The sequence below is a fragment of the Rhinolophus sinicus genome, chromosome 5 (assembly GCF_057876585.1).
Source record: "Rhinolophus sinicus isolate RSI-liver-muscle chromosome 5, RSI-T2T, whole genome shotgun sequence".
Taxonomy (NCBI): Eukaryota; Metazoa; Chordata; class Mammalia; order Chiroptera; family Rhinolophidae; genus Rhinolophus; species Rhinolophus sinicus.
Window position 1 is genome coordinate 70,148,568 of NC_142505.1, and position 27,365 is coordinate 70,175,932.

Here is a 27,365-nt window from a genome sequence, read left to right on the forward strand (position 1 = left end):
AAGTACAAATTTGACCCTCTCACCCCTGTCTGCTGCCTTTAGGCTCTGGGCAACCATCTCAAGCAGCATCATGTGACCCATCCCCCTCCGATGGCTGTTCAGTGGACTCTCAGCTGAGTCCCAAATCTCCTGCATTCTGTTCCATTCTGTAAAATAGTCCCCATTTGGGTACTGGAAGCACGCAAGTCATGGATATGGGGACAATGCCAGTGAGTACCAGCACATAGGGCTGCCCCCACCAGATTCTGCCAAATCCTGTTTTGAGGAGCCCACAAAATTCAAGTACACAAAAAGAATGAGATTAACAAAAAACAAATGCAGAAGACAAAAAAAAATTATATTGTCTTTATTGTCTTAAAATTGCATAGTACTTTGATTGTGCACGCTTTTAAATAGAGGACCAGGGAGCCCATGGGAAGCTACTGTCCTGCAGGGGATGTTTCAGGCTGTTTTACTACGGGCCGGAGCAGGGATCAAAATGCTGCCTGGGCTTAAAAAGAACCATGATCAGACGAAACAGAAGTTGGAGAGTTGGAGGGATTTAGATGAGAGGAAACTGGTAAAGGAAGCTGAGATTTCAACAGGACCTATTATAGCAGGCACAGGAAGATGGGGTTGGGATTCAGGAGCACAGAGAGAGGAAGGGGAAAGAGAAAGGAGTCAGAGGCAATGCCTTGTGCTCAAATCTGAGATGAATGCCCCCTGCCAGGAAACTGGGGGCACGGGGTGGGTCGGGGCACGGGGGAACATCCTGGGCATGCCCTGGCTACAGAAAGCCACATATTAGAAAAATAACTTAAAAGCTATACAATTGTCATTATAAATATTTTGTCTTTTAAAACTAACTAGTGTTGGTTAAAAAAGGTTCACAGTTACTTGGAAGAGAGCTGTTATCTCTATTGCACGGTAGTGGAAAAGTCTGCTCTGATCCGTGTGTAAACAATGAGTCCCTTCTCCTCTGGTGACTTCAGGACACAGAAACAGGATCTGCTGAAAGCAAAGCACTTGGGTATAAGGCACGTGGAAGCTGTCAAGCTCTACTGGGATCTAGGAGATAAGAATGGTGTCACTGGGACGGATCTTGAACCAGGTTAAACGTGGTGACGGTCTCCTCATGTTCTTGTTTTCATTCCACGGTTACAGACTTGGCCAGATTTCTGGGGAAGTCAACCTAAAATGATAGAAAGTAAATGCTCAGGACTGCACAGATCTCGGCAACATGCTATATTGTAGAAGCTAGTATCAGAGACGGTGTTCCTGGTCACCTCCCACCACGAGCTCCCTTGAGACTGCATCTTGGAAGTGGTTCTTTACTCCAGAAATTTCAGTTAACTGCATAATGTTTAGTTCATTCGATAAATATTTATTGCGCACCTGATACGCATCATGCAGTAACACTATTAAAAGGATACAATTCATGCTATTAAAGACAGCTAGCTCAATTTGTACTGTTAAATATTCACTTTTCTTGAAAGGATGGATATGCACTAAACCCACGAGACTTGTTAGTGTAGGGTGGGGGTTTGGAAAGAAATGTGACTCTGGATGGCTGATAAAGTGGGCTTCGACTTTCATCTGCAATATCTAATCTTGTTTAAAATAATGTTTTGAAAAACAGGAAACATGACAAAACGTTAGTATATGTCACTTCTGGATGACATGTACACTATCAGGTGTTTTTTGTATTTGTGTGTGTGTGTTGTCATGTACTTTTAAAAGTTTCTCAAGATAAAATTATAATAAACTTCCATTTCTTTGCACAATGAATTGTGTGTTCTTACACACTGCTGGTGAGATTACCATGTTTCTCCGAAAATAAGACTGGGTCTTATATAAATTTTTGCTCCAAAAGATGCATTAGGGCTTATGTTCAGGGGATGTCATCCTGAAAAATCATGCTAGGGCTTATTTTCTGGTTAGGTCTTATTTTTTGGGAAACACGGTAATTGGTTCTTTTGTGGAACATAAGTTGACAATATATGTTAGGAGTCTCCAAATGTTGAATCATTTGTTAGGCTAAGGACAAATCTTAAATATGGGATGAAGATGTATGTACAAAGATGTTCACTGCAGATGTTCCAAAAATTAGAAACCGTTTAAATAATAGAAGACTGGCTAAGTAATTGTTAAGATGCATGTTATAAGATTGTGGTGGAATATTATGGAGTGATTAAATGTTGCTTACAAGTTCAAGATGTGAGAAAATACTTGCAATATATCAAAATGGAAAATAGAAATTTTCATCCTTGATGTAAGCTTGAAAAATGTTAAAAAATTCACATGCACAAGGAAAAGACTGTAATAAGATATTAAATCTGCTTATTAGCACAGCCTCGGGATGATGAGCTTGTGGTTTAATGATATGGTTTTTATACACCTTGCAGTTCCCAACTTGTTTTCAGGGGGTATGAGTTACTTTAAAAAGAGAATTTTTTTCAAATGAAAATATTTCTCCTATGAATAATTACGCCAAATAATTATTTTAAAAAAAGGAGCTCTGGGGTTACGTTCTGCCCTTTGCTGGATTCGGGGTGGTTTCCAGACGTACATCATATCCTCGGAGAACAGCCAGGTGGAAGGAAAGGAGCTGCAGGGGAATCACACTGAGGATACCCTGGAGGCAGTCCACGGTGCGGGGCAGCTCGATCATTTTATATGCAAACTTGGAACTCTCGGTGTCGTCCCTGGAGCACAGTATAATCGGGCGACCCTGAAACAGAGAAATGTGATCACGAAATGCACATGGTCTCCGAGAGAAGCAATCCCTCACACACATCCGAGTTTCTGAGATCAGCATTATTGCAACGGTAACAGTGATCTTTCACTTTTCCTGGAATTATGGGTAAGGTGAATGACCCACGTAAAGGACAAAGTGTTTGATGATTTGCACGAGTTTCTTTCCCGTCACTGGCAGAGTGATGGTCCTCCTGCTACAACCATTCAGCCCATTTCTGAGTGGTTTCCTTCCATGCGACTTCGCAGGGCAAGGTGCACCCACTCCTTGCTCTAATGGGGCTCATAGTTGAGTGGTAGAAAACAAAAACGTAAACCAGAAAACCAGTAAGTAATGACTAATTTCAGGAAAATGCCACAAAGGCAATAAAATAGGGTAATATAGTTGGGGGACATTGGTAAGGTCTGGGATGGACTCTTCAAAACGTAGACATTTGGATTGAGACCTGGATGACAAGAGGCCAACTCTTTGAAGGTGCATGGGAAGAACATGTGGGGCAGAGGGAACAGCTAAGGTGCAGAGGCAGGCAGGAGCTGGCCCGAGTGGGAAACAGGAGGAAGGGGCTGGTAATGCAGGCTTGTGTTATTGTCATTTGTCCGAAACCACTGGAAGGTCTTAAGCAAAGAAGTGTAGTGACTGTGTCCTCTGACTTCTCTGTGACCACCACGCTGAGCCAGGTGTGGCAGCAGCCGGCTCAAGCTCATTGTTGGATTTCACCTGTAACTTCGTGGGCACCCCGCATGGATCTGTGGGGGCTCCCCACTCCCATAGGATAATACAGAATTGGGCCAATCTTTGTCCCTGGTTCCTGGGAGTGGGCCTCTAAACTCTTGGGCTTTCTGAGTATTAGAAGTGTCTTTGTTTTTGTGGTGGTCCCTTGGACCACACCTGAGTTTATGTTAATGAGGTCACTCATGGTGGGCTCAAGATAGTCTCAGGACGGGGGCTGACCATGCCTGAAAGACCCACCATGTGGTTAGAGGGTTAGGGCTTTGAGCCACGTGATGTCATCCTGACCTCCTGACCTTCAGGGACAGAAAGGGGCTAGTAATTGAGTTCTATCACGTGGCCAATGACTCAATCCATCGTGCTTCCATAATGAAATCTCAGTAAAAACTCTGGCCCCTAGAAGCTCAGGTGGGCTCCCTGGCTGGTGATGCACTGGGGTGCAGGGAGGATCCTAAGGACACAGAAGCTTCCTGTTTGGGGACCCTTGCCCTGACCTGAGTCTCTTCTTTCGGCTGGCCCTGATTAGTATCCTGTATAATAAAACTGTAATAGTCATATAGTGCTTTCCTGAGTTTTATGAGTCATTCTAGGGAATTAGTGTACCTGAGGGATTAGTGGGAACTCCAGAAGTGTGGGTGGCCTGGGAACCCCGAACTTGCAGCTGGTGTCTGCAGTGAAGGCAGTCTCGTGGTGGGTAGTGCCCTTCACCTGTGAAACCTGACCTAACTGCAGGTGGGTAGCGTCAGGACTGTCCCCAGGGCTCCCCACTAGTAGCACCTCTTCTAGCCTCCTTGCCTGGGATCCAGCACAGCCCTGGATACTGTGGGTCACTGGGCCTCACTGAGGAGCTATTGTGGGCATGGCTGAAAGCTGGCCAGTCCCCTTCTGAGTGTGTGCCCCATTCATGAGAGGGCCGAGGAGTGTGCAGTCACACCGCTCACTGGCCTGCCATAAATGGTGCTGGCAGACAGTGGGTGAGGTGGGCATGTGTGGAAGAGAGAAGGAGAGAGGTGGCCCCAGCTCGGCTGAGCGTCCCTACCTGGCGGGCCGTGATCTGCTGCAGGGCATTCTGGCATTTGGCAAAGCAAGGGTCCTTCATGATGACCATGATGATGGGCATCTGCTTGTCGATCAGCGCCAGGGGCCCGTGCTTCAGCTCCCCAGCCAGGATGCCTTCTGAGTGCATGTAGGTTATCTCTTTAATTTTCTAGGGAAACATAAGGCGGGCTCAGTGTATGCTGGGCAGACAGGAGGCTGCAGTAGATCAGCCAGAGGGGAGAAACAGGAGCTGGGGGAGAGGTGACTCTGGAAGGCGGGAGCTGAGGGCCACAAGGCAGGTGGATGCACGCAGCACACTGAGGGCAGTTGGTAAGGCCAGGTCCAGGGGAGATCAGCAGGCAGCCTGCATCCCCACACCAGCCCCTGGGCACAGCCACCCTACTTGGATGGACAAGTCCATGTCAATCAAGCTGTTCCCAGGCCCCATGGCCTCCCCACGATTGGGGTTTGTAATGACGGCACTGCATTCTGTCTAGATATGCTTCCATTCAGTTATCTGATTAATCATATCCCCAATTCTAGACCATTAATAACTTAGGGTTGCCTTGACTTACCTATCAAGCAAAATCACACAGTGGGCTGTTCCTGGAATTTCCCCTATGTTTAGGGTCATTCCATTCTATTCTGTTACCACTAAACCCCCATCATTGGACTGGTGGGAGTGACGAAGAATACGTTTCTCCCCTTGAACTATTTATTTGGGTCTGGGAAACACTGTTAGGAGCACAGACCCACCCTGGATGCCCGAGCCATCTGGAGTGCCGGCCCCCAAGTGACCATAGAGGGGCCATTGACTTGGGCCATCAGCAGCGTGAAAGCTTCTTTCTTTCCCCAAAGACTAACTCGGAGAGGCAGTTGAATACCCATCTTTCACCAGTGCACTCAGGCGCTGCAGCTGAGCCCCCCAGGTGGCAGAGGCGGGGGCGGGGGGTTTAGGAGCTGGGTGCTCACTCCTCACTGCCCTGGGCAGGGGTCAGAGCCCCCACAGAAGGATGTGGAAGTTGGAGCTCACTGCGGGCAGGCACGTCATGGCTTGTACACTCTACCCCACTCCCCACCACATGTAATATTCTAATGTTTCTTGTGGACCGACTACGAACAGCATTGTCTTTCAACTGGGGGAGGCAGTGGGGTGGAAAGAGGGGCCACTTGCTCCCACAGGGAGAGAAGGGGAGCTGAACTGGGTCATAGGTGACACCCTTGTCTGGGTAGCAAGTGCTGCCTCACCAGGGACAGTCTTCTGTTTGCTTCGGGTGAGCGTGAAGAGCAAGCAGAGAGAGTAAAGGGCAAGCACTAGACCCAGGCCCCGGACAGCAGGCCCACCCTCTCGGAAGGCCCGTGGCCTGGCACCGGACCCTGATCCATCAGCTCTCTTACACCAGCCAGCAGGGGTCTTTATTGCCGCAGGGGGCAAAACAGCCAGTCACGGATTTAGAAAAAGGCAGGGACTGGGACGCTCATTCCCACAGGATCTCCAGGTCCTCTTACAAGTAACAGGGGAACTACCCCACGGTTCTGCTCTACTCAAATCCTCCGACGCAGGCTGCTTAGAGTAGTGGAAAAAAGTAAAGTCCACATGAACCTGAGTCCGAATTTCAGGCCGATCACTTCTGCTATGTGATCTTGAGCAAGATGAATTTTTCCTCCTGGGTGAAATGTGGACAATAACTGCCAAGCTTTCAGAAGATGCCCATGAGGTATAAATGGGCTAATCCAGATGGAGCCTGGCACAGGCTGACACCTCCGGGGCTCACCCAAGCGTGCCCTGCCCCTTTACCTGGGAGAACAAAGGTTGGGAGCCCCTACCTCCACGTCCCCAGGGCTAGAACACCTGGTCACGTGCTGGTGTGCAATGCAGCCTCACCTGGCGGACAATGGGTCCTCAAGCGCTCCCCTACCCTAACCCAATGCCCTGCCCTTCTTCTTGCTGGTTTCTTGGGTTGGGTGGGGATTGGGCAGAAGGGGCTCACCAGGGCTCCTTCCAGGCACGTGGCGTAGTTATAGCCCCGGCCCATGACCAGGAGTGACCGCTGCGTGTAGAGCTCCAGGGCCAGCTCGTGGATCTTCTCGTCCAGTGACAGCACTTCCTTGATCAGCTCTAAGTCACACACACGGGAGAAGGGAGAGCCAGTCACACCAGTTTTAAACCAAGATTCACCAAGAATCCTGGTGTAAAAGACAAGGTTTAGGAACTCACTTCACTTAGTACACTTGGTGTCCTAGTATTCATTTAAAATGGTTTTACACTTAAATTATGGAAAATAACTTGGGTTACGGGCAGGTCAGGATTTTGCTGGGAGAGTGATTCATATTTGTGTTCATACTTTCCTGAGCATGTAAGATAAGTAGGGAAGCGTTATTCCTAGCTCCATTTTACAGGAAAGGCAACTGAGGCTCAGACAGGCTAAATCCCCAGTTGGTCAGTTACAGAGCTGACATTCCAAATCAATGCCCTTTGTTCAGGCCCCATGCCACGCCTCAAGACAAAGCCAGTGTAGATTGGATCAATGGTTCTCAAACTTTTTGGTCTCAGGACTCCTGCAAACTCTTCAAAAATTATTGCGAATCCCTAAAAGCCCTTATTTTTTATTGATCTTGATTGATATAGCTATCAATATTTACCAGATTAGAAACTGGAAAAATTAAAGATATTTATTTATTCATTTATATAAAAATAACAAGAAACCCATTATATTTTTAAAAAATCGAAGAGTTGCATTGTTTTTTGCAAATCTTTTTAATGTCTGACTTTTAAATAAAAGACAGATTCTCATATCTGCTTCCTCATTCAATTTGTTGTTTGATCTTTTAGCTGAAGTATAGGAAGAACATCCAAGCTCACAGAAATCTGTGATTAAACAAGGGACGTATATTTAAATAGCTTTTTCGAATCATTGTGGATGTGCTTCTTCGATACTACTCAAAATTCAAGAAATCATGATTTTTTAAAAGGGTAGTTGCAAATGTAGAATCTAAAATTATATCAATAAACTTTTCCTACCTCATTCACATTAAAATGTGTTGGTGTATCTTACATTTAATTGAACAGGTCTTTTATACGTGCAGAATTGTGCAGCATCATGCATTGGCCAATTGGAAAATATTGGTTCACAGAGTTATGCACATCTTCTAAACATGGACACATTCATTATAAAACATTTTTAAAAAAATCACATTTGTTAAAATCCCCATCTCATCAGAGATGTCTTTAAGTTTTGCGAAAGTGGTCAAGCTCATGCTAACAGCCGTCAGTTTTCCAAAATCCTAAGTTTAGGTTGAATGCTCAAAGTTTATCACTGGTCAATAACTGATCAACAAATAGTGTCAGTTGTTTTTCTCCAAGTGTTGGGTTAACTTTGTTCATTTTTGAGAAAATGCCTGCCAGATACCCAAGTCAGCTTGCTACCCGGACAATCAGAGGTCAATTTTCTTTGAAACAACTCTCATGCTTCAGGGTCCAGCAGATGCTTCCCCACGGACATCCTTAGGTGAAGCTGGGGCATGGTGGTTTGAGAAGCGCTTGGTGCCTCTGCCTTGAAGTGTGAAGTGTCAGCGGGGCCACCATTGCCTTTGCAAGTGACCACATAGTGAAAAAGGCAAAAACGTCTTCTTGATTATAAATAATCCATTACTATGAAAATAGTTTTGACAGCAAGGGCCTTGCAGACCCCCCAGGACCTGTGGACCACATCTTGAGAACTGCTGACTCAGACTCAGGATAGAGTTACTTTTGCAGTTCTTACCTGACTTAAGGTTAAGAATGCTTTCCTTCCCAATAAATTCCCAGCAGGTTGTCTTGGCCAGATTCACATCCCTAGGCTTGTGGTCAAATGATGGCTCTCCCTCTGCTTTCTCAGGGGTTGGCCTCAGAGCTGGGCAGCTGGCCCTGAATACGTGTGTGTGGTGAGTAAGTGAATGAATGAATGATGGGAACCATGGTCCCCCAAAGAGCTTGCAATTTTGTGCGACAGACACTGTATCTCACCGACAGCAAAAGATGGGACCCAGCAAAAGAGGAGTTTGGTGAGATTGTGAAGGAGCCGTGTGGGACAGGAAGAGGCTCAGGGCCACATGCTGCTTCTCGGGTATTTCCTGAGCACCTACTGTATGCCTGCCTTGGCCAGGACCCAGTGTCCAGCAGTGAATCTGACAGGGTTGTGTGTTCTCTGAGCTGACATGTTAGTTGGGGGAGACAAGGCAGTACGCAGGTAAACAGGTAATTTTGGATCACAGCATGTGCTATAAAGAGAAGAAACTGGCTAACATTTAATAGAGAGTTGGGGCAGGAAGGTAGAACCCCTGTTAGTTCTGGTGGCCAGGGAGGGTCCCAGGAGGTGACATTTGAGCTGACACCTGTGATGAGAAGCCATCAGCTGTTTGAAGAGCTGGAGGAAGAGGGTTTCAGTACAGGAAAGAGTCAGTGCAAAGGCCCTGTGGTTGAAAGAGCTTAGAATTGCTGAGGATCAAAGGTCAGTGAAGCCTTCTGGGAAGGGGAGGGAGTATGATGAGGTCGGAGGCGGCAGGGGCCCAGTGCGTAGGGTTGCTGGGCCTGGGAGGAGTGCAGACTTCAATCTTGGCCCAGTGGGAGCGCCTGCAGGCATGTAGTGGTGAGGAGGACGTTTTGAGGAAGAGGGTGTAATTAACAGCATTGTTGACAGTCAGAGTCAGGAAGACAGCAGCCCAGAACAATCTACTGGATTTGGAAGTAAGTTTTGTTTTGGGACATACCAGGTAACGACTGCAGGCCCTGGATGATCTCTCGCCGTCTGTCCTGTAGTGAAATGCGGTCTTCGGACATCATCAGGCCAAACATCACGAGGGAGATGAACTGACTGGTATAAGCCTGTGGACAGACAATGGCGCTGGCAGAGGGCTCCTATGCGGGAGGGGCAGATCACTGGGCCCCCTCTCGGCCTCCCGTCCACCCTCACACTCCCACAGAGGCGCACGTGGCTCCTTCTACCTTGGTGCTGGCCACTCCGATCTCCGGGCCTGCATTGATGTGGATGCCGCAGTCGGTCTCTCGGGAGATGGAGCTGCCCACAGTGTTGGTGACACCCACAGTCAGGGCCCGGCGGTCCTTACAGTAGCGTAGCGCCAGGAAAGTGTCTGCAGTCTCGCCTGCCACACAGACCCTTCCTTTCAGTTGCATGTACACAGGTGCATGGCACTGCCAGCCCGAACGCCCAGCACCCCCCACACACTCATTTACTTCCCTCTCTGCCACCCAAATCGGTGCCCAGATACAGGTAACTTGCACTCAGAAAGACTGAAAATGCACGCTCAACAATTTTGCTGGTGGATCCTTAGATTCGAGATTTCACTACTATTTATGTGGCAAGCACTCTCTCATTCACTGTTTCCCTGACTCTCATGGTAATCCCATGGTGGGCTGTCGTCCCCATTTCCCCTGGAGAATGAGGGGCTCAAAGACGAGGAAATCAATGCCTCACTCGCTCAAGGGCACGTGCTGCAGGTGATGGAGTCAGCACCACTCGGGTGGGCTTGGCCCCCAGTGCCCTTTCTACAGCTCTAGGCTCCCTTATTCAGAATGTGGCGAGATTTAACATTTAAAAAGCAAGAATGCCCCCAAATGGCATTTCTCAAGTAAATCTTGTTTTAAAGAGAAACACTTCTTTATAGCCTCCCAGTACGGACAAAAATTATTTTTTTTAATACTAAAGCTACTTAAATAGGTTCACGCATAAGCCAGCACAAACTTCCTATGTTGATAAGTCCTAAGGAACTCAAACTAAATTAAATAGGTTCCAGACCATAAAATCAAACTCATTCGATGTCCAGTGCTCTTGACTGTGACTCTCCCAGCTCTCCTGCAGTGCAGGCTGGTGCTACTGTGTGGTCCGATTCCTCTCCTTTTTCTCTTCAGACTAGAGTCTAGCACACAGTACCAAGGTGTCACACAGCCTTTTCTCAGCAGCAGTGGGGCTCGGGCCTCGGAGGCGGGGAGCAGGACAGCTCTATCTGCATCAGTCCTGCTCACACGTTTTTGGTACAGGATTTTTTAACTTAATGGAAAGGGCTGACCAAACTGAAACTTTAAACCCCTTCTGTGTAGACACTCAGGAACTGCTACTGTGTTGTTTTCACATTAATTCCACCTCTGTTCTCTGGTTAGTGGCTCCCACCAACTCATGAAACATTTTTAGGCTCTGACGGGATCATAGGCCAAAGGCTACATGGCAGCACCTGGGTACGAGGAGCTCAGCCAGACGGTGGATGTGTCTGTATTAGTGTTTCTTAGCTTGTCCTTGAAATGGGAATTGTATTAAAAATCCCAAACAGAAGCAACATTCAAAGTCCCAATAGACATCAGGGCGTTGCTGTGAATGTTTTAATCACAATTACCACACTGTCCTTGTCTTTTTCTTTTATCGTACGCGATACAGTCTGAAATATCTATGGATAGAAATGCATGATGTGTGGGATTGATTTCAAAATAGTGCAGTGGAGGGGTGGGGCTCATGTGGACATGGGTGACACCAGGTCTGCTGGGTTGATCGTTGCTGAGGCGAGGCGATTCCTTATGGGAAGCTCTACTTTTATAAAGGTTTGGAATTTTCCATAATTAAAATGTTTTACAAATCTTCCTAGAGCTCATAGGGACTCCAAGCATACGGCCAAGGTCACCTTCTCAACCCTCTGCCCAGCCCGACTGGAGCAAATGCCCAAACCTGGTGTTAGGATGGTACCCAGCAGGGTTTGCTGAGCTGGAGGAGTCCTGGACCCTACCCTGGAGCAGCTGTCTCTCCACACGTCCCCTGCTGGGCAGTGTGGGCACTGCAAGCACCCTCACAGCCCTTGAACCAGTAGAATTTGGAAGATCTTTCTCAATTAAACCCAGTGCACATTTATGGCACTGTAGTGAGTGGTCCCTTAAGGCCTGGACTTGAGACTCCAGGAGGAGGGGATGCCCTGGCTGTAGGGCCTCCTCAGAATATGCGACAGTAACTGACAGCGCTGACGGCTAAATGGCCAGATGCATGAGAGAGTGGCCCATGGTCAGTGCCCAGAGAACTTCACTGGATGAAGGAGGGTGGAGGTGCATGGCGGGATAATGAGAGCCCTGAGGTGAGCCCGTGCAAACCTGTACCCTTACCTGACTGGCTGATGAAGAAGCAAACGTCATCCCTGAACACGGGCGTGTTCCTGTCCAGAAAGTCACTGGCAAGTTCAACCATCACAGGGAGCTCGGTCAGTTCCTCCAAGACTTGCCGTGTCTGAAGCCAACAAGAATGGGGACTAAAGTCATGACCCTACAGGGACACCGGCAGGTGGGCTTCTAGGGACAGTTTGTGAAATGGAGCCTCCATGTTGGGGTGGTGGGGGAACTTCAGGCACTCACGAGCCGCACTGCAGGAGAAAGGGCTCGAGGCCAGCTCTCACTCTGGCTCAGGGGCACCACATGTGGAAGGCCCACACATGAGTGTGACAGCATGTAAGACACGCCCTGTCCTAAGTGGCCACGACCATCCCAGCACCATCCAGGGCCTGGCGCACTGCACTTACGGCCAAGGCGGCGTGGTAGCTGGTTCCACAGCCAATCACGATGAGCCGTCGACACCGTCGAATCTCCTTCAAGTGGGCCTTCAGGCCGCCCAGGAGCACTGCAGGGGACATGGAAGGCATCAGCACGGGTGCCACTACCCAGGGGCTCGCAGGGGCCCGAGGAGCGGCCCAGGGATTACCTGTGCTGGTCTCAAAGTTCACCCGGCCTCTCATGGTATTAAACACTGATTCTGGCTGTTCGAAGATCTCTTTCTGCATAAATGCACTGAAGTTACCTGCGCAAGTAAACAACAGTCAGGTCAGTTTTCATTATCTTTCCACTGCTTAACTTTTAATCAAGACAAAAAGTCGTTATGCAGTTAGTCAGAGTGACACATGTAAAGGCTACTGCAGATTACAGTCCCCAGGGCTTGTCCTGCCTGATGCTCATGGTGACAAATGAAAGGCGAGCAGGTCAGGTAAGCAAGTACACATCTGACGCTCCCACTGAGTGCAGGTGGAAGGCAAGGCTGGTCTTCCTGGGCCGTGTTCCTCTTAGCAAGGCAAGAAGAAAGGAAAACGCTTTACTTCCCCAAACCCACCTACTTAGGGAAGTACAAATTATGGAGGCTCGAAGAAACAGGCCATTTTCTTTTGAACAGATACGCTCAGCTTCTGTACTGAAGAAACACCTTTTCATTCGCACATGCATTTCTAGGGCTCTCGTTTGAATGAGGTTGAATGAGGTGAAAGGGACGATCTGGCCGCAGCATGTGAAGGCCCCTGACAGGGGCTGTCTCATGCTCTGGAGGTGTCCACAGGCAGGTGGGGATGTCCTCTGGGACACCCACTCACGATGCCAAGCATCACAGTGTCCCTGTCTGCTGCCTTCAGCAGAGGACTTGTGCACAGGGTGCCACAGAGCAAATAAGACAAGCGGGGGGGGGGGGGGGGCATTGCAGACACAGGATCAGGGAAGGACTCTCTGAGGTGGTCACATTTCAGGGGGACGTGATCAAAAAGAGCCAGTCTTGTGAGAACAGCAAGTACAATGACTCCTGGTGGGCAAGCACAGGGCCTGTCTGTAACAGTGAGATGGCCAGAGTGGGCAGGGCCAGGTTACATGTGGGGGGCTGTGGATTTTATTTTAAGAACAGCAGGAAGCTATTGGACGGCTTTATGTAGCAGGACAAAGGGTCTGGTTCATATTCTTAAAAGTTCACCCAGGTGCCCTGTGAAGAACAGGGTGCAGGGAGATAAATGTGGGTGTGGGGAGAGAGTCTCTCTTTGAAAGGAGGAAGTGGTTCACAGTTGCCCCATTACTTCAGGTCTCCCACCTAGGGAAGAAATGATGCCTGGGGTATAGAAATGTTTCCCAGAATTGTAGAAGGGGGGGCAGTTCATGGACTGGTCAGATCCAGCAGGGGAACCCAGCGCCTGAATATAGTCAGAAACTCCCTTAGAGACGGCAGTCCAGGCTCCCCCCAGAACACCTGCCCCCTGAGACTGCTGCACACAGACCTGCAGAGGACACCTGCCTTTCATGATTTGCTGCAATTCCATCTGCAAGGTCTGGATGGCTCGAGACGGATCATCACTAGCCGAACGCTTGACCCGGTGAATAGAGAGTTTCCCATCAGCCACTGCGGCGATGTCGTCGTCCTCAAGGAAGATGACCCGGTTGGTATGTTCTATGATAGCACTGGGGCGAGGAAAACATGGGCATCACAGGAGGGGACTGTGCCCAACAGCTGCAAGATGGCAGTCACTCACTGATTCCCAAGTGTGGGTCCATATCAGTGCACTGAAGGCATTTCAGAAGGGACAAGGACACCACACTATAAACATCGATTCACACCTCCCTACTGTCCCACCCAGAATTATTTTGAAACCAGTCCCAGATATCATATCATTTCATCTATAAACATTTTAGCTTATATCTCTAGAAGATAAGGATTATTTTTAACCTACTACAATACCATCACCATATCTAAAATTAATGGTTATCCCTTCGTATCATCAAATATCCAGTATGTTCAAATTTCCCCAATAGTCTCAGATGCCCTTTCCCCTTCTGTAATTGCTTTTTTCAAATCAGGATCCAAACGATGTCACCTTTGGAGAATGTTCAGGAACATTCACCTTTGGAGAATGTTCAGGAACCAACACGTTATCCTAAATTCTAAAGGGAAGGAATGCAACACTGCCTTTCCAACGATCTATCTTCCAGAATAACCACATCATTTATGAAGGCAAGTGTCTTTTTATAGGAGGAATAGAGCTAATAAGGAAAGAATGACAGGATTAGAATAATTAACTTACAAATTCCTAATTATCACTAGCTCTAATCAAGGACCATTAATGGCTACTGAAACCAAATAGTGAAAGGCTGAAAGCAGCTTTATAATGGAAGGCTAAGGCTGGCAACACTTGAACCCCTGATCAATCTTAATAGCACAGAAAGGCAATAAAGCAGATGTGCCTCCTGATGGAAGGACACACCACCATCTGCGAAGTAGTCTGGAACCCCTGATCAGACAGTCAGACCTGAAGGAGATTAAGCTCCTAAACATCTGTAAACTGCAGCTTGCAGGAAATAGAGTGGACAGAGGACCATGCTAAATGACACTATGGGGGATCTACTCAGCAAAATCCAGACAGTGGGAAACTCATCAGGACAAACGACTCTTGTTTCTTAACACACACACACACACACACACACACACACACACACACACACACACAACAAGGGGCTTAAAAGCAAATATAAAATATGTCTACCAATGAAATGTAGGGTTTTTGTGTTTATTTTTATAACTTTCTCTGTATGGAAGGTAATAACGGTAAATGCTGCTTATATTGTATTGCCCTTCAGACAAGGCTTAATAATATATTTACATGTGAATTTTTTTCTTGAATTGGCAATAGACAGTTTCTTTTAAAAATAAATTTAAGTTAGAGAAGTTGGTAAATGAAAAAGAAAGGTAGTCAACAGCACAGGGGGTATATAAGGTGGTATTGGAATGGAAGGACGAGGGAGGAAAAAAACCCTCATTCTACCAAGTGCCACACCCATACATGTCCTGTGCAGAAAAATGAACATTTAAAACTCCTACTGCAAAGTTAAAGAGAAAAAAATCTACCAAATTCTATGGCCCTAAGAGAGGGGTCTCCAGACAGATCCTAGGGAAGAGAGTTGAAGAATGATGGAAAACCACCACATTGAGAAAAAAATACTTCAAACAATATACACCCATTGTTTAGAAAGTAAAGAACACAGACTAACAAGAGGAAGCCGTTTCTGGCCTGATCCCAGGTCCCAGAGACAAATGCTGCTTATATTACATTGCCCTCCAGACAGGGCTTAATACACATACTTATGTGTGCATGCACATCTGTATGTTTAGATATAACTATTATTTTTATTTACAAAATGGATGATAGTATTATCTAGTCATCAGACCCAAGGTGAAATCCTCATCTCTCTTGCCAGTCCTGTGCCCTCGGGCAACACAGACACAACCCCTTGGATAACAGGACATAATCGCTGTGCCTGCACCAGAGGTCTAAATGGGACCATCCTGGCGAAGCCCTCAGCACACTGTCCGGCAGTAAGGCTACAGCACAGGCTGGCTGCTGTCATCACGAGAGCGCTGCAGGATGCCTTCATATCTGGGAGGGTCACCCTTGTCATTCTCACTTTTCAATACTTGAGGGCTTTCTCATCTATACTCATACACCATACATTGTAGAATCACTTTATTAACTTCCCCAAAACCTATACAAACAAAAGAATCTTGAGGATTTTATTTATAACATTGAATTTATGTATTAAGGAGAACAGTATCTTTAAGAATTAGTTTTTAATTATTAAATTAATTTTAAACCAATTAATTAAAAAAACAATATCCTTCCTGCCAAGGAATGTGAACTCTCTTCCTTGATTGAAACCTCTGTTTCTCATGGTAAACTTTTCTAGTCTTCTCCAATCAGGTTCTGGACTATTTTTACCAAAATTTATTTTAAGGGATGAAAACATTTTATCAGCTGCGGTAAATAGATTATGGTTTTTTTGTGGTTTTTTTTGGTTCAACAAAGGTTTCCAGAGCCAACTGTGCTAGTCAGGAGAAGTGACACAACAGGCCAGGTGGATGTGTTCCTCACCCCCACCCCCTTTCAGCTGACAGCTTAGTGGCTATTGTTGGGATGTTGGATTTCAAAACCTTTATTCTCTGACCAGCCACTAGTATTAGCTCTAATAGTCTTTCAGTTGGCTTTTGAAAGTATATAATCATATCGGCTACAAATAATTACTTCATCTCCTTTTAGGTAAGTCATGCTTTTTTTTGTTTCTTTCTTTTTGAGAAACATCTACCATGTTTCATTCACTATAAGGTAACACTGATCTTAAGATCACGATTACTTCATATACTTTTAAGAAAGTGCAGCAGATTATAACTGCAAGACGCCACTTATAAATGCTGAAATCTATAACATAATTGTGTCTTAGAATAAATGAAATAATATTAGCTTCTCATCGAAACGGTGCTGTAAGGAACAGAGTTTGGCAAGCCCTGCCCCCTCCTATCTGCAGTAAGCACCATGCTGGCTGTGGGCTGAGAGCTTCCTGGTACGTGTGTCCCAGGAGACTTCACCTGGTCACAGAAAGGCCCCATGAGCTGATGGGAAAGAGGCTTAACAAAGGTTTGGATGAAGGAGGTACTGGTGGTGTTTATGGTGGTTTTCTCTTTCAACTAGCAGGAAAGTGTTAGGGCCTTTTCTGAGTATGTATGTGTGCGTATACATTTTTTGTACTAAAATGGCTATGAAGCCGACATTCTCAAATTTCAGAATTATTGTTTCTGAGTATTGATGACGAAGAGCATGGACTTTGGAATCAATTGGACCAAAACCCTAAATCTTGGCTCTGTCTTTTACGAACTGTCAGACTCAGGCAAAGTGCGGGAGGGAAGGCCCGCAGACATCTGCCCCACCTAAAGGGAGCAGCCTTGGTGCAGCCCCAGACAACCTGGGCCAGAGGGAGCACTGCCCAGTGTGCTCAGATCTGCTAGTTTTTCAGAAAATCCAGATTTTTATGTGAAATTTCCCAGTTTAAAAATGTTGGCAACTAATCCAATTATTCTGGGTGGGCCCCAAACATTGTGAGTGGACCTGGCCTTTGGCCACCAGGGCTGCTGTTGACAGCCACGCAGGTGCTCACTGTGCCACCACAAGCTGAAATCTGCCATCATCCCTGCCCCTGCTGGGCAGGGAGAAAACAGCTCACATGGGGGCAGGGTCATTCTTGATAACACAGTCCTAGGAAAGAAAGCAGACAAGGCTTGGCTACCTTGCATCGGAAGCGAAAAAGAATTCCACGGCTTTATTGCCCACGGCGTGAAGGCAGGTGGAGCTGTCCAGCCTCTTCACCCTCGAGTTACAGATGTTCTTCATGTTCTCAATACTGCCTAGCAAATGAAGAAGAGGATCACAAGTTCTGTTAAACTCTTTTGTTTGAATAACACAAAGCATGCAGCCCATTTCCCCCTTTGGAAATGCGTGGGAGAAATTTGCAATTTTTAGCTTTGGCTGCATCAGCCAAATCATGTGAAAGATCCCCATATAGCACAGTGCTGCTGTAAGGGCATTTAAAGGGCCAAAAACAAACCAAACCAAATCAGCACTGGAATCTGGGCATGAGTGCCTGCATATAACAGAGCTGCATGCCGTTCCCTCGACTTGGGTATATGTTCAAAAATATCCATACTAAAGAAGCTTTTGACAAAATAGAGCCAAGTCTCCATTGCCTGAGAGAACCTTTTGGACTTGGCAGCACCCCATGCAGGCCACTCTGCACGGTGAGGGGCGGCATGCCTTCAGGGGGCAGGGCTGCCTTCACTGGGGCACCAGCAGCCAGCCTTCCTGAAGGGAAGGGACTTACGCGTCCTGTACAAGATGGGGATCTGCTCCGTGGAGAGCTTGTGCTTGCTCCGCACTCCAATGAGCAGGGGGCTGCCTCTCCTGCAGGGATAAGAGCAGGTCGAGTTAGCCGTCATACTGACAGCCGGGCTGGGCTGGGTGTCCTCTGAGCACTGAGGATGGGGCAAAGCACCCTGTTGAGGTCCCACACGATGGACTCCTAGGCCACAGGAAGATGCTCCCAAGGCTTGGGGCAGGGACCAACAGGCTTTCGCTTCCATGGTGCCACCCTCCTGCCCAGTGAGTCCCCGCACAGGCTGTTACCACAGAAGCCGAGTCCCTGTCAGGCCCTGGCAGCACGCAGGAGCTCGGGTCTCCACCTGCCTCCGTTCGCATCGCTCACGCGGGAGCCCTTGAGGCCCAGGATCTGCACAAAGGCTGTCTTTGCCCCCTTTCCACCTGTCTCAGGTATTCTCCAGCTTTGAGGGGCATTCAGCTGACTGGCTTTGGGTCTGCTTGACTTTGTGGGCCACTGAAGGCACTTTCAAGGGTGGTTTTATCTCTGTCTGAAGGACACCGCACAGGCAAAGTTTCAACTCTCTGATCTGCAGAAGGCAGATGCCATCACAAAGGAGACAGTGATTTTTCAGTCTCCTTGGGCAATTCCTGCAGCTGACCTGCCTTCTGCATTCATTTAAAAGAGTAGTATCATGATTAATATCAGATTTTAAAAGGGGTGTCTAAATTTAATAAGGACCAACATGTATATAATTCTATCATTTGAAGGAATTAAATTCCGAATGATAAATTCATTCCTGTCCTAGAAACAATTAAAATCATAACATATTCGCACTATTTTCTGCCTAAATACTTTGACAGTCTGCAAGGGAAAGCCTCACCCTGTCTGTCCCGGTCTCCCAGCACCACAGGTACATTCTCAGTGACTCCCCAATGCCTTCAGAATGAAGTCTGCAGCCCACGGGCATCCCAGGCCCTGCCGAGGTGGACCTCTGCCCACGTTCCCACTCCCCACCAACCCTCGAAGTTCATGGGGCAGTGTCCACATGACCTTGTTCACTGCTGTCCCCCAAGCCTGGCACACATCTGGTGTCAATAAGCACACACTGAGACTGGACGAACCTCAAGTCCCACCAGTGCCCCACCCCCCATCCTGGCCTAACTGTAGACCCCTGAGGTGCCTTTGCTCATGTTGGTCCCTTTGCCTGCCCCCCCAGGCTGACACCTGCACCCTGCCCCCATCACAGAGCATCACCATTATCTGCCCTGACAGTCTTCCTGTACAAATGTCCAGTCCTTAAGGGCAGGACCAAGTCTGATGTCACTAGGTCCCCAGAGCCCAACACATAGTAAGTGCTGAACAAATATTAGTTGGATGGAGAGAGGGATGGACAGATGTATGGAAGGACGTGGACAGCTGGACTGATGGATGGCTAGATGGTTAGATGAATGGATGGATGTAGGGCCAGATGGATAGACAAACGGGCAGATGACCAAACAACCCATTTGAATATAAAATGAGAGGATGGCACAAGCAGGTGAGTGACTCCACAGCGCTGGGGACCCTGGCGACTCTAACAGAGGGACATGTAGGCTGAATCCACCCTCTTGGCTGATTCCTGGGACACCCCTGCTTTGAAGGTAATGAAGCTTGAGCTCTGAGCTTTGAGGCCTCTTCTTTACTGGATTCAAATCAATGTTCATTTTTGTTCCTAGTTTCACAGTCATAATTTTGCATGCCCTTTCTAAAGAAAGTTTGAAATTATATAGGCTTCAAGCCCCATGAAAACTGGATCTGCCCTCGATGTATAATTGTATTTTAAATTTGAATTTGTTCTCAACTTCTGAAAATCCGGAGATTTCAAATAAAAATCCAACTGGTTTCTCTTTAAAAAATCAGAAGCTCTGGCCAAAGAGATGATGGGTTACATTCTCTGTGGCTAAGCCACAGTTGTCCCTTAGATAGAGCAAGTACCTTCCAGTTTTCCAGAGGCCTGATGGCCCCTTGTACCTCAACCTTAGTGACTGTATCTTAGTTATTTGCTGTTGGAAATGTCAACGCGTTCGCCTCACCTTGTGGCAACAGCTTCTCCCGGGTAGTGGATGCTCTTGAAAACCAATGCGAATGCACCTTCCTGAAAACATAGGGGACAAGAGTGAAGAACAACTCACTTCAGCTAAGCCAGGCCACTGCAGCCCAGGCTGCTGTCCCAGACAGGTCTCCCAGAGTCCCTGTTCACTGTGAGAGGTCAGGCTCTGAAGGCAGGACAGCCCATGCAGGGGGCCATCAGGAGGGGATAGCAAAATAGACAGGACCACGCAAGTACCAAAGACCAGACCCTGTGGATTTCAGCGTGAGCAACCACCCCTGCCGAGGACCACAAAGAGGGATTCCCAGTTCTGCGGTGAACTGGGCGGACTGGTGCATTAGAACCAGGGGTCAGGTGAGAAGCAGGGCCAGGGCCCCTGTCCCTGGCGACAGTACCTCCTCAGAGAGCAACTGTGAGGATTAAAGGGGCTGATCCATAACCTGTGCTTAGCTCAACACACACTAGAGCCTGGCTTCAAATCCTGGCTCCACCCTTTAACTGGGCAACACTGCAGCCTCTTTGCACCTCATTTCCTCATGGTGAATGGAAATGAGACTAGTAGTCCCACCTTGTACGGCTTCTGTGAGCCAGTGCATTTTAAGTGCTTAGAAGAGTGCCTGCCATATAGAGAACCCAAGAGAAGCATGAGTTGTTATTATTGTAATTATTATTATTTCTATGGTGATGACTGTCAATTATCTCCTGCCTCAGCTTGTTGGTTTGTGCAAACCAGAAGTGGAACCCAGTTCTCCTAACTCAAGACTCCAAATGCTCTTTCTACTTAAATCCTTAATGCATGATTCTCTCCTACACTCTGACCATGCAGTACTGATTTGTCACGACCCAAGTAGACTTTAGTTATGTACAACCAGCTGTAAATCTGGATTTCCACGTGAAGTCCCCCATGGCTAGGAGCCCTGAGCAGACATAAGGCCCCGTACATCCAGTGTGCTACGGCCTATTTGCCAACTCTGTCACACAGCCAGAGGGACCCAAAGTCAGCGTCGCCAGGCTTCTAAGGGCCTTTCAAACTGCCCTAAGAGAGAGGGTTTCAGGCAGACCCTGAGCAGCCTGACATTCACCCTGCTGGTTTTGTCAACAACGAAGTAGGACTGGATAGAATACGCTTTTCGTTCTCTGCCAGAAAGAACTGTGTTGCTTCAGATAAGGGAAGTCACTGAAGTTTCAAAGTGCCATCACCGGGGAGGTAGTTTCGGAATTTTAAATTATGAAAAGAGGAAGTAGTGCTGTGCTGCGAATCCAAGTCGGTTCATTGCACATCTCAGAGACATTAGACTGTACGTTCCTTAGGGGCCAGATTCTTAACTAGAAATATGTACTCTAAATTAGGATCCCCGAAATGGGAGTCGCAGAGCAAAGGGTTCAACAGTAGACTTACTTTTTATAAAAGATCCTGAAAACACCAAAGGGTGATATATTTTGAATGACAGCAGCCTCTGATCACAGATGTTCTGGATTGTCGGCTCTGAACACTGTCCCCAGGCTGTCCCCGTCTTGGAGGAGCTATTGGACTCCCAATGCCCTGGAGCCTAATTCACAGGCTCTGGGAAGTCTGGAGGCCTCTCCTGTGTCCCCCATCATCCCCTGCAGAGCCTGTATCTGCTTCACCTCTTTCTCCAACGAGGGAGACATCCCTAGCATGTGCCCCTTTCCGGGGACTTGGTTTGCTGGGTCCAGCCCTCTGGGAAATCATGAATTACTCTCTCTCATGGATCATTCCCTTCAGCACAAAGAACTGATCTGATGTGTCCTAATCCAAAATGCAATTCTGCCTCGGAACTGCAACCCTTTCCCACCACTGGGCTGTATTTTTGTGCCCTTCCTCTCCAATCAAACTTCTTGACAATCTGCACCTGCTCTCTTTACTTCCTCTGCATTCCTTCCATCCACTCAGGAAGGACGTGGGAACATTTGTCCCCAGGGACGAATAATTGCTTTACCGAAACAGGGCAAAAGACTACAATCCTGTCTCCAACATCAGTTAAATGCATCTCGGGTACATAACCGATGGCGCACACAACTCAATTGAAAAGATGGCACTGTGAACAGCCATGACCAAGGTCCTGTGTGCAACCCACGATCGTAAGAAGCCACAGCTCAGCAGGCCAGCTGCAATTTCAGACATGCTAAAATGAGGCAAGGCACTTCTATTTGATTCACTACCTGAATCACAGAACTTCTCCCAATTTTACAAGGTTGAAACGTCTTAAGACCAGATGCTGTAAATGAACCAACTTGAGTCCTCAGATCCTTTGCACAAATGTGCCTGGTAAATGCTTATGAAAAACGAGGGGTGGTTTAGACAGGTAGGACCTGTAACTCACCAACTGCTGAATGACTCTCTCGACCAGTGTTGAAAATGTGACGTCCTCAACTTCTCTGTTGTCAAACACATATTTGATCAGCTTGGCGATGGTCTCCGTGTCTGTTTCTGACTCAAACTCATAGCCTTTGCTTTCCTGGAATATTTGGTTGGAATGGTCATTGCACAACAATGGCCTGTCCAGCTCCCTCTCCCCCTCATGACTCGCTCTCAGAGTGACTTAAGGCGAGAACAGGAAAATGAGAAAGGGAAGAGAAATGGTTGCCAGAATCACACAGCGCAACACGGCTGAGTCATTCCCACCTCAGAAGCTTGTCGTTGCCACAAATCTGGACATTGCAAAATAATAGCAGTCAAAGTGATCAAATAAGTTGAGTCAAATCCACCCACATCCCAGCCAACGTGGCAACTTTCATCCTTTAGACACTTGCCATGTGTCTCCCCACCCCACATTCCATTTGGTGTGTGAGTTGATAATTTAGTGCAGATGCTTTAATAAAAGGAAGTTGGTGTTCTTTTGATTCTGCCAATCTGTAGCAGCCCTAGTGAACACAAGTGCCCTGCTACCTCCTCCAGCAAGAGCCGGGAGGCAGCTGGGCTGGGGCTGAGGTTCACGTCTCAGGTAGTGACGTGGCCAAAAGTGGCTCTCACTCAGCTCTTGCCTTTGTTTCCAGAGGGAAATGAGCTGGTTGGAAAATTTCTGGGGGAAGACCAAGACCACTTGGCTTAGCTGTTACCCAAGAGAAGTATCTTACCAGAAATTTCCTCAGGTCTTTGTAATTTGTGATGATCCCATTGTGGATGACAACGAATTCTGAAAGAAAGGTGTAGTTAAAAGACAAATGCTCTTAGGAAAGAAGTGAAGTTGAAGAAGTGAAGTTCGAGTCAAACGTAAAGGGAAATGATTTGACAGCTGGGAGCTCTGCAACGTCTGCTCCTGCAGGGATGTCTGCTAAGCAAACTTCATTTACAGGCACTGGAACTGACGTCTGCTATGACTACGATTGCAACCTGAGGAAATACACATTTTTTTCAATAAAAAGCATCCACCAATCTGACCATGCAAAGAGCTCTGACTTGTGGTCTACAGTGTCACCAAATAAGCTCAGCTATTTACGTCAAATGGGGACGATTAACCCTTCATTACCCAGAAATGATTCCAGCCTTCCCAATTGACTCAAAGAAGTCACAAACTAGTGGTCCACACATGTGCTTCTGTTTGACCCCACTGCATCATAAAAAGATTTGAACTGAAAATTTTGAGTTTTCTCTTAAAAATCCTGGTTTTCTTAGGGGAAAAACCCCAGAAGTCCTGCCATCCCCGGGCTTCCCACTCCACCCCACTCCTACGTGGCACAGGTGGGACAGTGGGAGGGTGAGGGCGGTCCCCTCAGTTGCCACTGTACATGCTCAATAAATACCTGAGGAAAAAGTCTAAGGCCAGCCTGAGAGTTTTCCTAGGATAGTAACCCTCTCCTCAGCCTGGATAACGGAAAGACTATTATCCTTGAGAGTCAATAATTCTACCAGAATGTGTCTGGGTATTGGGTATTCTTCATAAATATTGACTATTAGTCAGCAACCTTTGGATCTCTAACTCAAGTTTTATTTCACTGCAGGACAGATTTTACCTATTACATCTTTTAAAACCTTTTCTTTTATTCTTTTTCTTTATTTTTACCACAATTTCCTCTGTATATTTTTACAATATACTGTTTACTTTTGTGAGGTCACAGGAAATATGAGGGCTTGCATAAAGAAAGCCATTTTCAGCAAGTGTGCTAGCCCTGCTCACCTCTGCCATAGCCTTACATGTATTTCCTGCTCCATTTGTTCTGATCTCTCTTGGGGACACCAGTTATCCACCTTTTAGACACCTGTTAACTGCCCCCATATCCATCACCTCCTCCAACTGTTGTCATATCTACTGCAACATTATTTCTTACATTATTTTCTTAACCCTGTCACATTTTCTTTCATCTCAGTCTACTGTCTTCTCAATATTAACTGGTAACTGGAATCCATGTTTTCTTTGAGAAATCTCCTTTGTGTAATTTCCCTGTGCAATGTTGTTTGTGGGTGTAAGTCTTCCTTAAGAGTCTGCTCTCCAGCTATCACTGATGAGCTGCTAAAGACATATTATGAATCTTTTCTTACGTCCCATGTTGTTTTGCTTTCAATTACTCATTCTGAGTCAGGGCAGGCATTTCCAAGTTTGGGTGTGGGGGCATCTCCTCAGATCCTCCCGGCTTTGGGGACACAGAATCATAGTCTGCACTGAAGCAGGGGTTCACCTTTTCACCTGGGTGGGCAGGGGGCTGTGGCTGGGGTGGCAATATCTTGGGGCACATGGTCTTGGCACAACGTTTCCTCAGCCAACACAACTGCTGCTGAGACCAGCCCTGCATCTGCCTTGGGGTTTGGCTGAATGCATGTTCTAGCTTCTCAGCACCATGGGGTCTGCTGTCTCCCTCCTGGGCGTAGGGTGCCTGTCCTACTAGTGGGACATCCTATGGTCCAGGGGACAGTCCCCATTAAAACCCTCACTGCCTGAGACTGACCATGCGGATGCACACGCGGCCCGGCCCCTGAGCTACCTGAGGCTGCTCTGCTGACAGGGGTGCACGGGTCTCCCCTCTGTTCTCCAGAAGAGGCAGGTGAGCCTTTTTGGGGAACCACAGTGTCCACAGGGGCAAAGGACCCTGAGCTCTGTCCTGTGGCCCAACTCCCAGGGGGATTAACAGGAGAATTAACCACAGAGAGGCATGTTGTATTTAGCTAAGGCTCTGCTAAGGAGCACCCCATGGCTCGTCCGATGTATCTGATCCTTACTCTATCGTGAGGCTTCGCAAGAACCTGAACTCTGCCAGGGGACATTTCAGAGTAGGGCTCCCAGCTGACTCCAGAGACCATTCTCTCCATGGACACCCTCCCCATCGTGCCCAGGTGTAATTTGGGGCTCCTGACGTGACCAGGCCCAGCCCAGGGTGGGTGCTCAGTAGAGGGCCCAGATGATGTTCTCAGGCCTTCGCCTGCCTTGGAGCTCTGGGAGAAGTCAAGGATTATGCCCTCTTCCACCTCACATGCCTACTGTGTCCTGTTATAGGAAGGCCCCGACATCCCTGAGCCCCCAAGAGCTGCCAATGAGAGCCCCAGACCTACAAGTCCTCCCCCCACAAGAGTGGGTGGGGCATCATTCAGGAAAACCACGGCATGGAGAACTGTCCTGGGGGCCCAAGCAAGTGCTGTGGACCCGTGAGCTGAGGCTGACATGAGGGGGCAGTTGGGAGAATTGGGAGCGCGAAGCCCACCAGAGGGCCTGGTGCCCCTGTGACTGCTGTGAGCGGTGGCCGGGGCCCTGCTCTGTGACCTTGGCCCACTGTTTGTCAGTGGAACTCTGAGGTACTGTGAGCCCAGTCACTGTACCTTCCAGTTTATCAAGGGATGCCAGAAGTTAACGTACAACCATTCTCACTTTTTACAAATGGAAAGCAAGCCAAGTGGAGAGTTCTGCAGCTGGGAGGCATTCCTGGGCTGTCAGCTGCAGCCTCTGCTTCTCCAGATCCCAAGCCCTTGGCTCTGAGGCCTCACTGCAGGGGCCAGATTGCAGCAGGCACCTCAGACTCAGTGAACCAAGGTCAGCTCTGCACCCCCTTTCCCAGGACCACTGTCTCAGGGGCAGGGTGGGTTCAGCTGGAGGAGGACCTTCCCTTAAGCACCAAGCCCTCCGGAACACTTCAGTCCTTGTTTTGGAACAGTGCCCAGGTCCTTCACACAGCCGTGCAGCCAAGTCCCAGCAGCACTTTTAGGAAGTGCTATCGATTTCCGGCAGATACTTGGGGGTCAGCACCGTCCAGGGGCTAGGCTGTTTATCCCTTGTCTGGGCTGGTGCCACCAGTTTGGATCCCCAGAGAAGACAGGGTGGCTGAGAAGCCCAGTGCGGTGGGTGTGGATCAACCTGGCTTGGTCAGGGCCAGGCAGAACCTTCGGGATAGGGAGCATGGCCACACTACGTACCGTTGCCTTTGTCTGAGCGCTGCGGATGGCTGTTGACAGCACTGGGGGCACCATGGGTGGCCCAGCGTGTGTGGGCAATGCCAAAGTGGGTCTCAAACTCCACCTCTAAGTCCATGCTGTCTTGTTCTAGATGAAAGAAAAATCCATTTGCTGCACTTTCAAAATAAGCATCGACACCGTACTGATCCAGCAAGGTGGCATGCTACACAGACACAGCCATGCCAGCAGCACGTCCCGCCAACAGGACATCCCACCAGCGACCGCAGAGGCCCCCACCCCCTCCTGGGGCTTCTGCCAGACCCCTGCTGCTGTCTCCTTAGTACTTATCACCAGAAAAATTGAAAACATAAATACATAAGTACTAAATATTTTTAAAAACAATTCTTCATGCACCACCTAAAATAAACCATCCCACAGTCTGGGAAACACAGTTTTACAATGTGGGCTTAACCTCCTTCTATTTATCCACTCTCAGACAAGTTAGTGTTTCTAGTCTCGAATACTGTTGGAATAAAAGATTTGCAAGTGACCCACACTACCTTTATTGCTTTGACTCGCGTGCTTCGCACTTACTGTAAAGTTCTTCATCAAGAGCCTTGACCTTCCCCCTTTTCTTGACCAGCTGGATATGTCTTTCTTTGACTTCATTATTATTTCCATCAATTGCCACACCTGCAGATAAACACAATTTTCTGTATTGGAATTTAAGATTGGCCTCACACACTTGGTTGCAGGGCACCGCCCAGGGTGAGGGCTGCAGGAGCTGTTGATTTCTTAGCTCTTGTTCCCCAGGCTTGTCACCTAGTCGACTGTGGCAACGCTTACCAGCTAGCAGGGAATGTGTGCCTGGACCCTGGGCAGTCACTGGCGAGCCCTGGGGAGCTGCAGGGAGAGACGCCACTGCTGGCCACGGAGGCAGTGGGCACATTTAAGGGCATTCATCTTGCTA

General features: G+C 47.9%; 1 protein-coding gene across 1 annotated transcript in view; it reads right to left on the bottom strand.

The window, feature by feature from the left end:
* Window positions 1-330: 330 nt before the first annotated feature.
* The window catches only part of GFPT2 (glutamine--fructose-6-phosphate transaminase 2), a 41,796-nt gene continuing 14,761 nt past the window's right edge, over window positions 331-27,365 (bottom strand). Inside the window, exons 3-19 of the mRNA XM_088798552.1 lie at window positions 26,990-27,088; window positions 26,417-26,542; window positions 23,155-23,213; window positions 22,401-22,535; window positions 20,039-20,100; window positions 17,970-18,049; window positions 17,379-17,496; window positions 13,567-13,730; window positions 12,229-12,324; window positions 12,050-12,147; window positions 11,640-11,760; window positions 9,486-9,643; window positions 9,251-9,365; window positions 6,493-6,620; window positions 4,503-4,670; window positions 2,549-2,710; window positions 331-1,171 (exon numbers count right to left, since the gene is read on the bottom strand). Of these exons, the coding sequence (XP_088654678.1) occupies window positions 1,127-1,171; window positions 2,549-2,710; window positions 4,503-4,670; window positions 6,493-6,620; window positions 9,251-9,365; window positions 9,486-9,643; window positions 11,640-11,760; window positions 12,050-12,147; window positions 12,229-12,324; window positions 13,567-13,730; window positions 17,379-17,496; window positions 17,970-18,049; window positions 20,039-20,100; window positions 22,401-22,535; window positions 23,155-23,213; window positions 26,417-26,542; window positions 26,990-27,088 (1,934 nt within the window). The 3' untranslated portion in view covers window positions 331-1,126. The remainder of the gene's footprint in view (window positions 1,172-2,548; window positions 2,711-4,502; window positions 4,671-6,492; window positions 6,621-9,250; window positions 9,366-9,485; window positions 9,644-11,639; window positions 11,761-12,049; window positions 12,148-12,228; window positions 12,325-13,566; window positions 13,731-17,378; window positions 17,497-17,969; window positions 18,050-20,038; window positions 20,101-22,400; window positions 22,536-23,154; window positions 23,214-26,416; window positions 26,543-26,989; window positions 27,089-27,365) is intronic.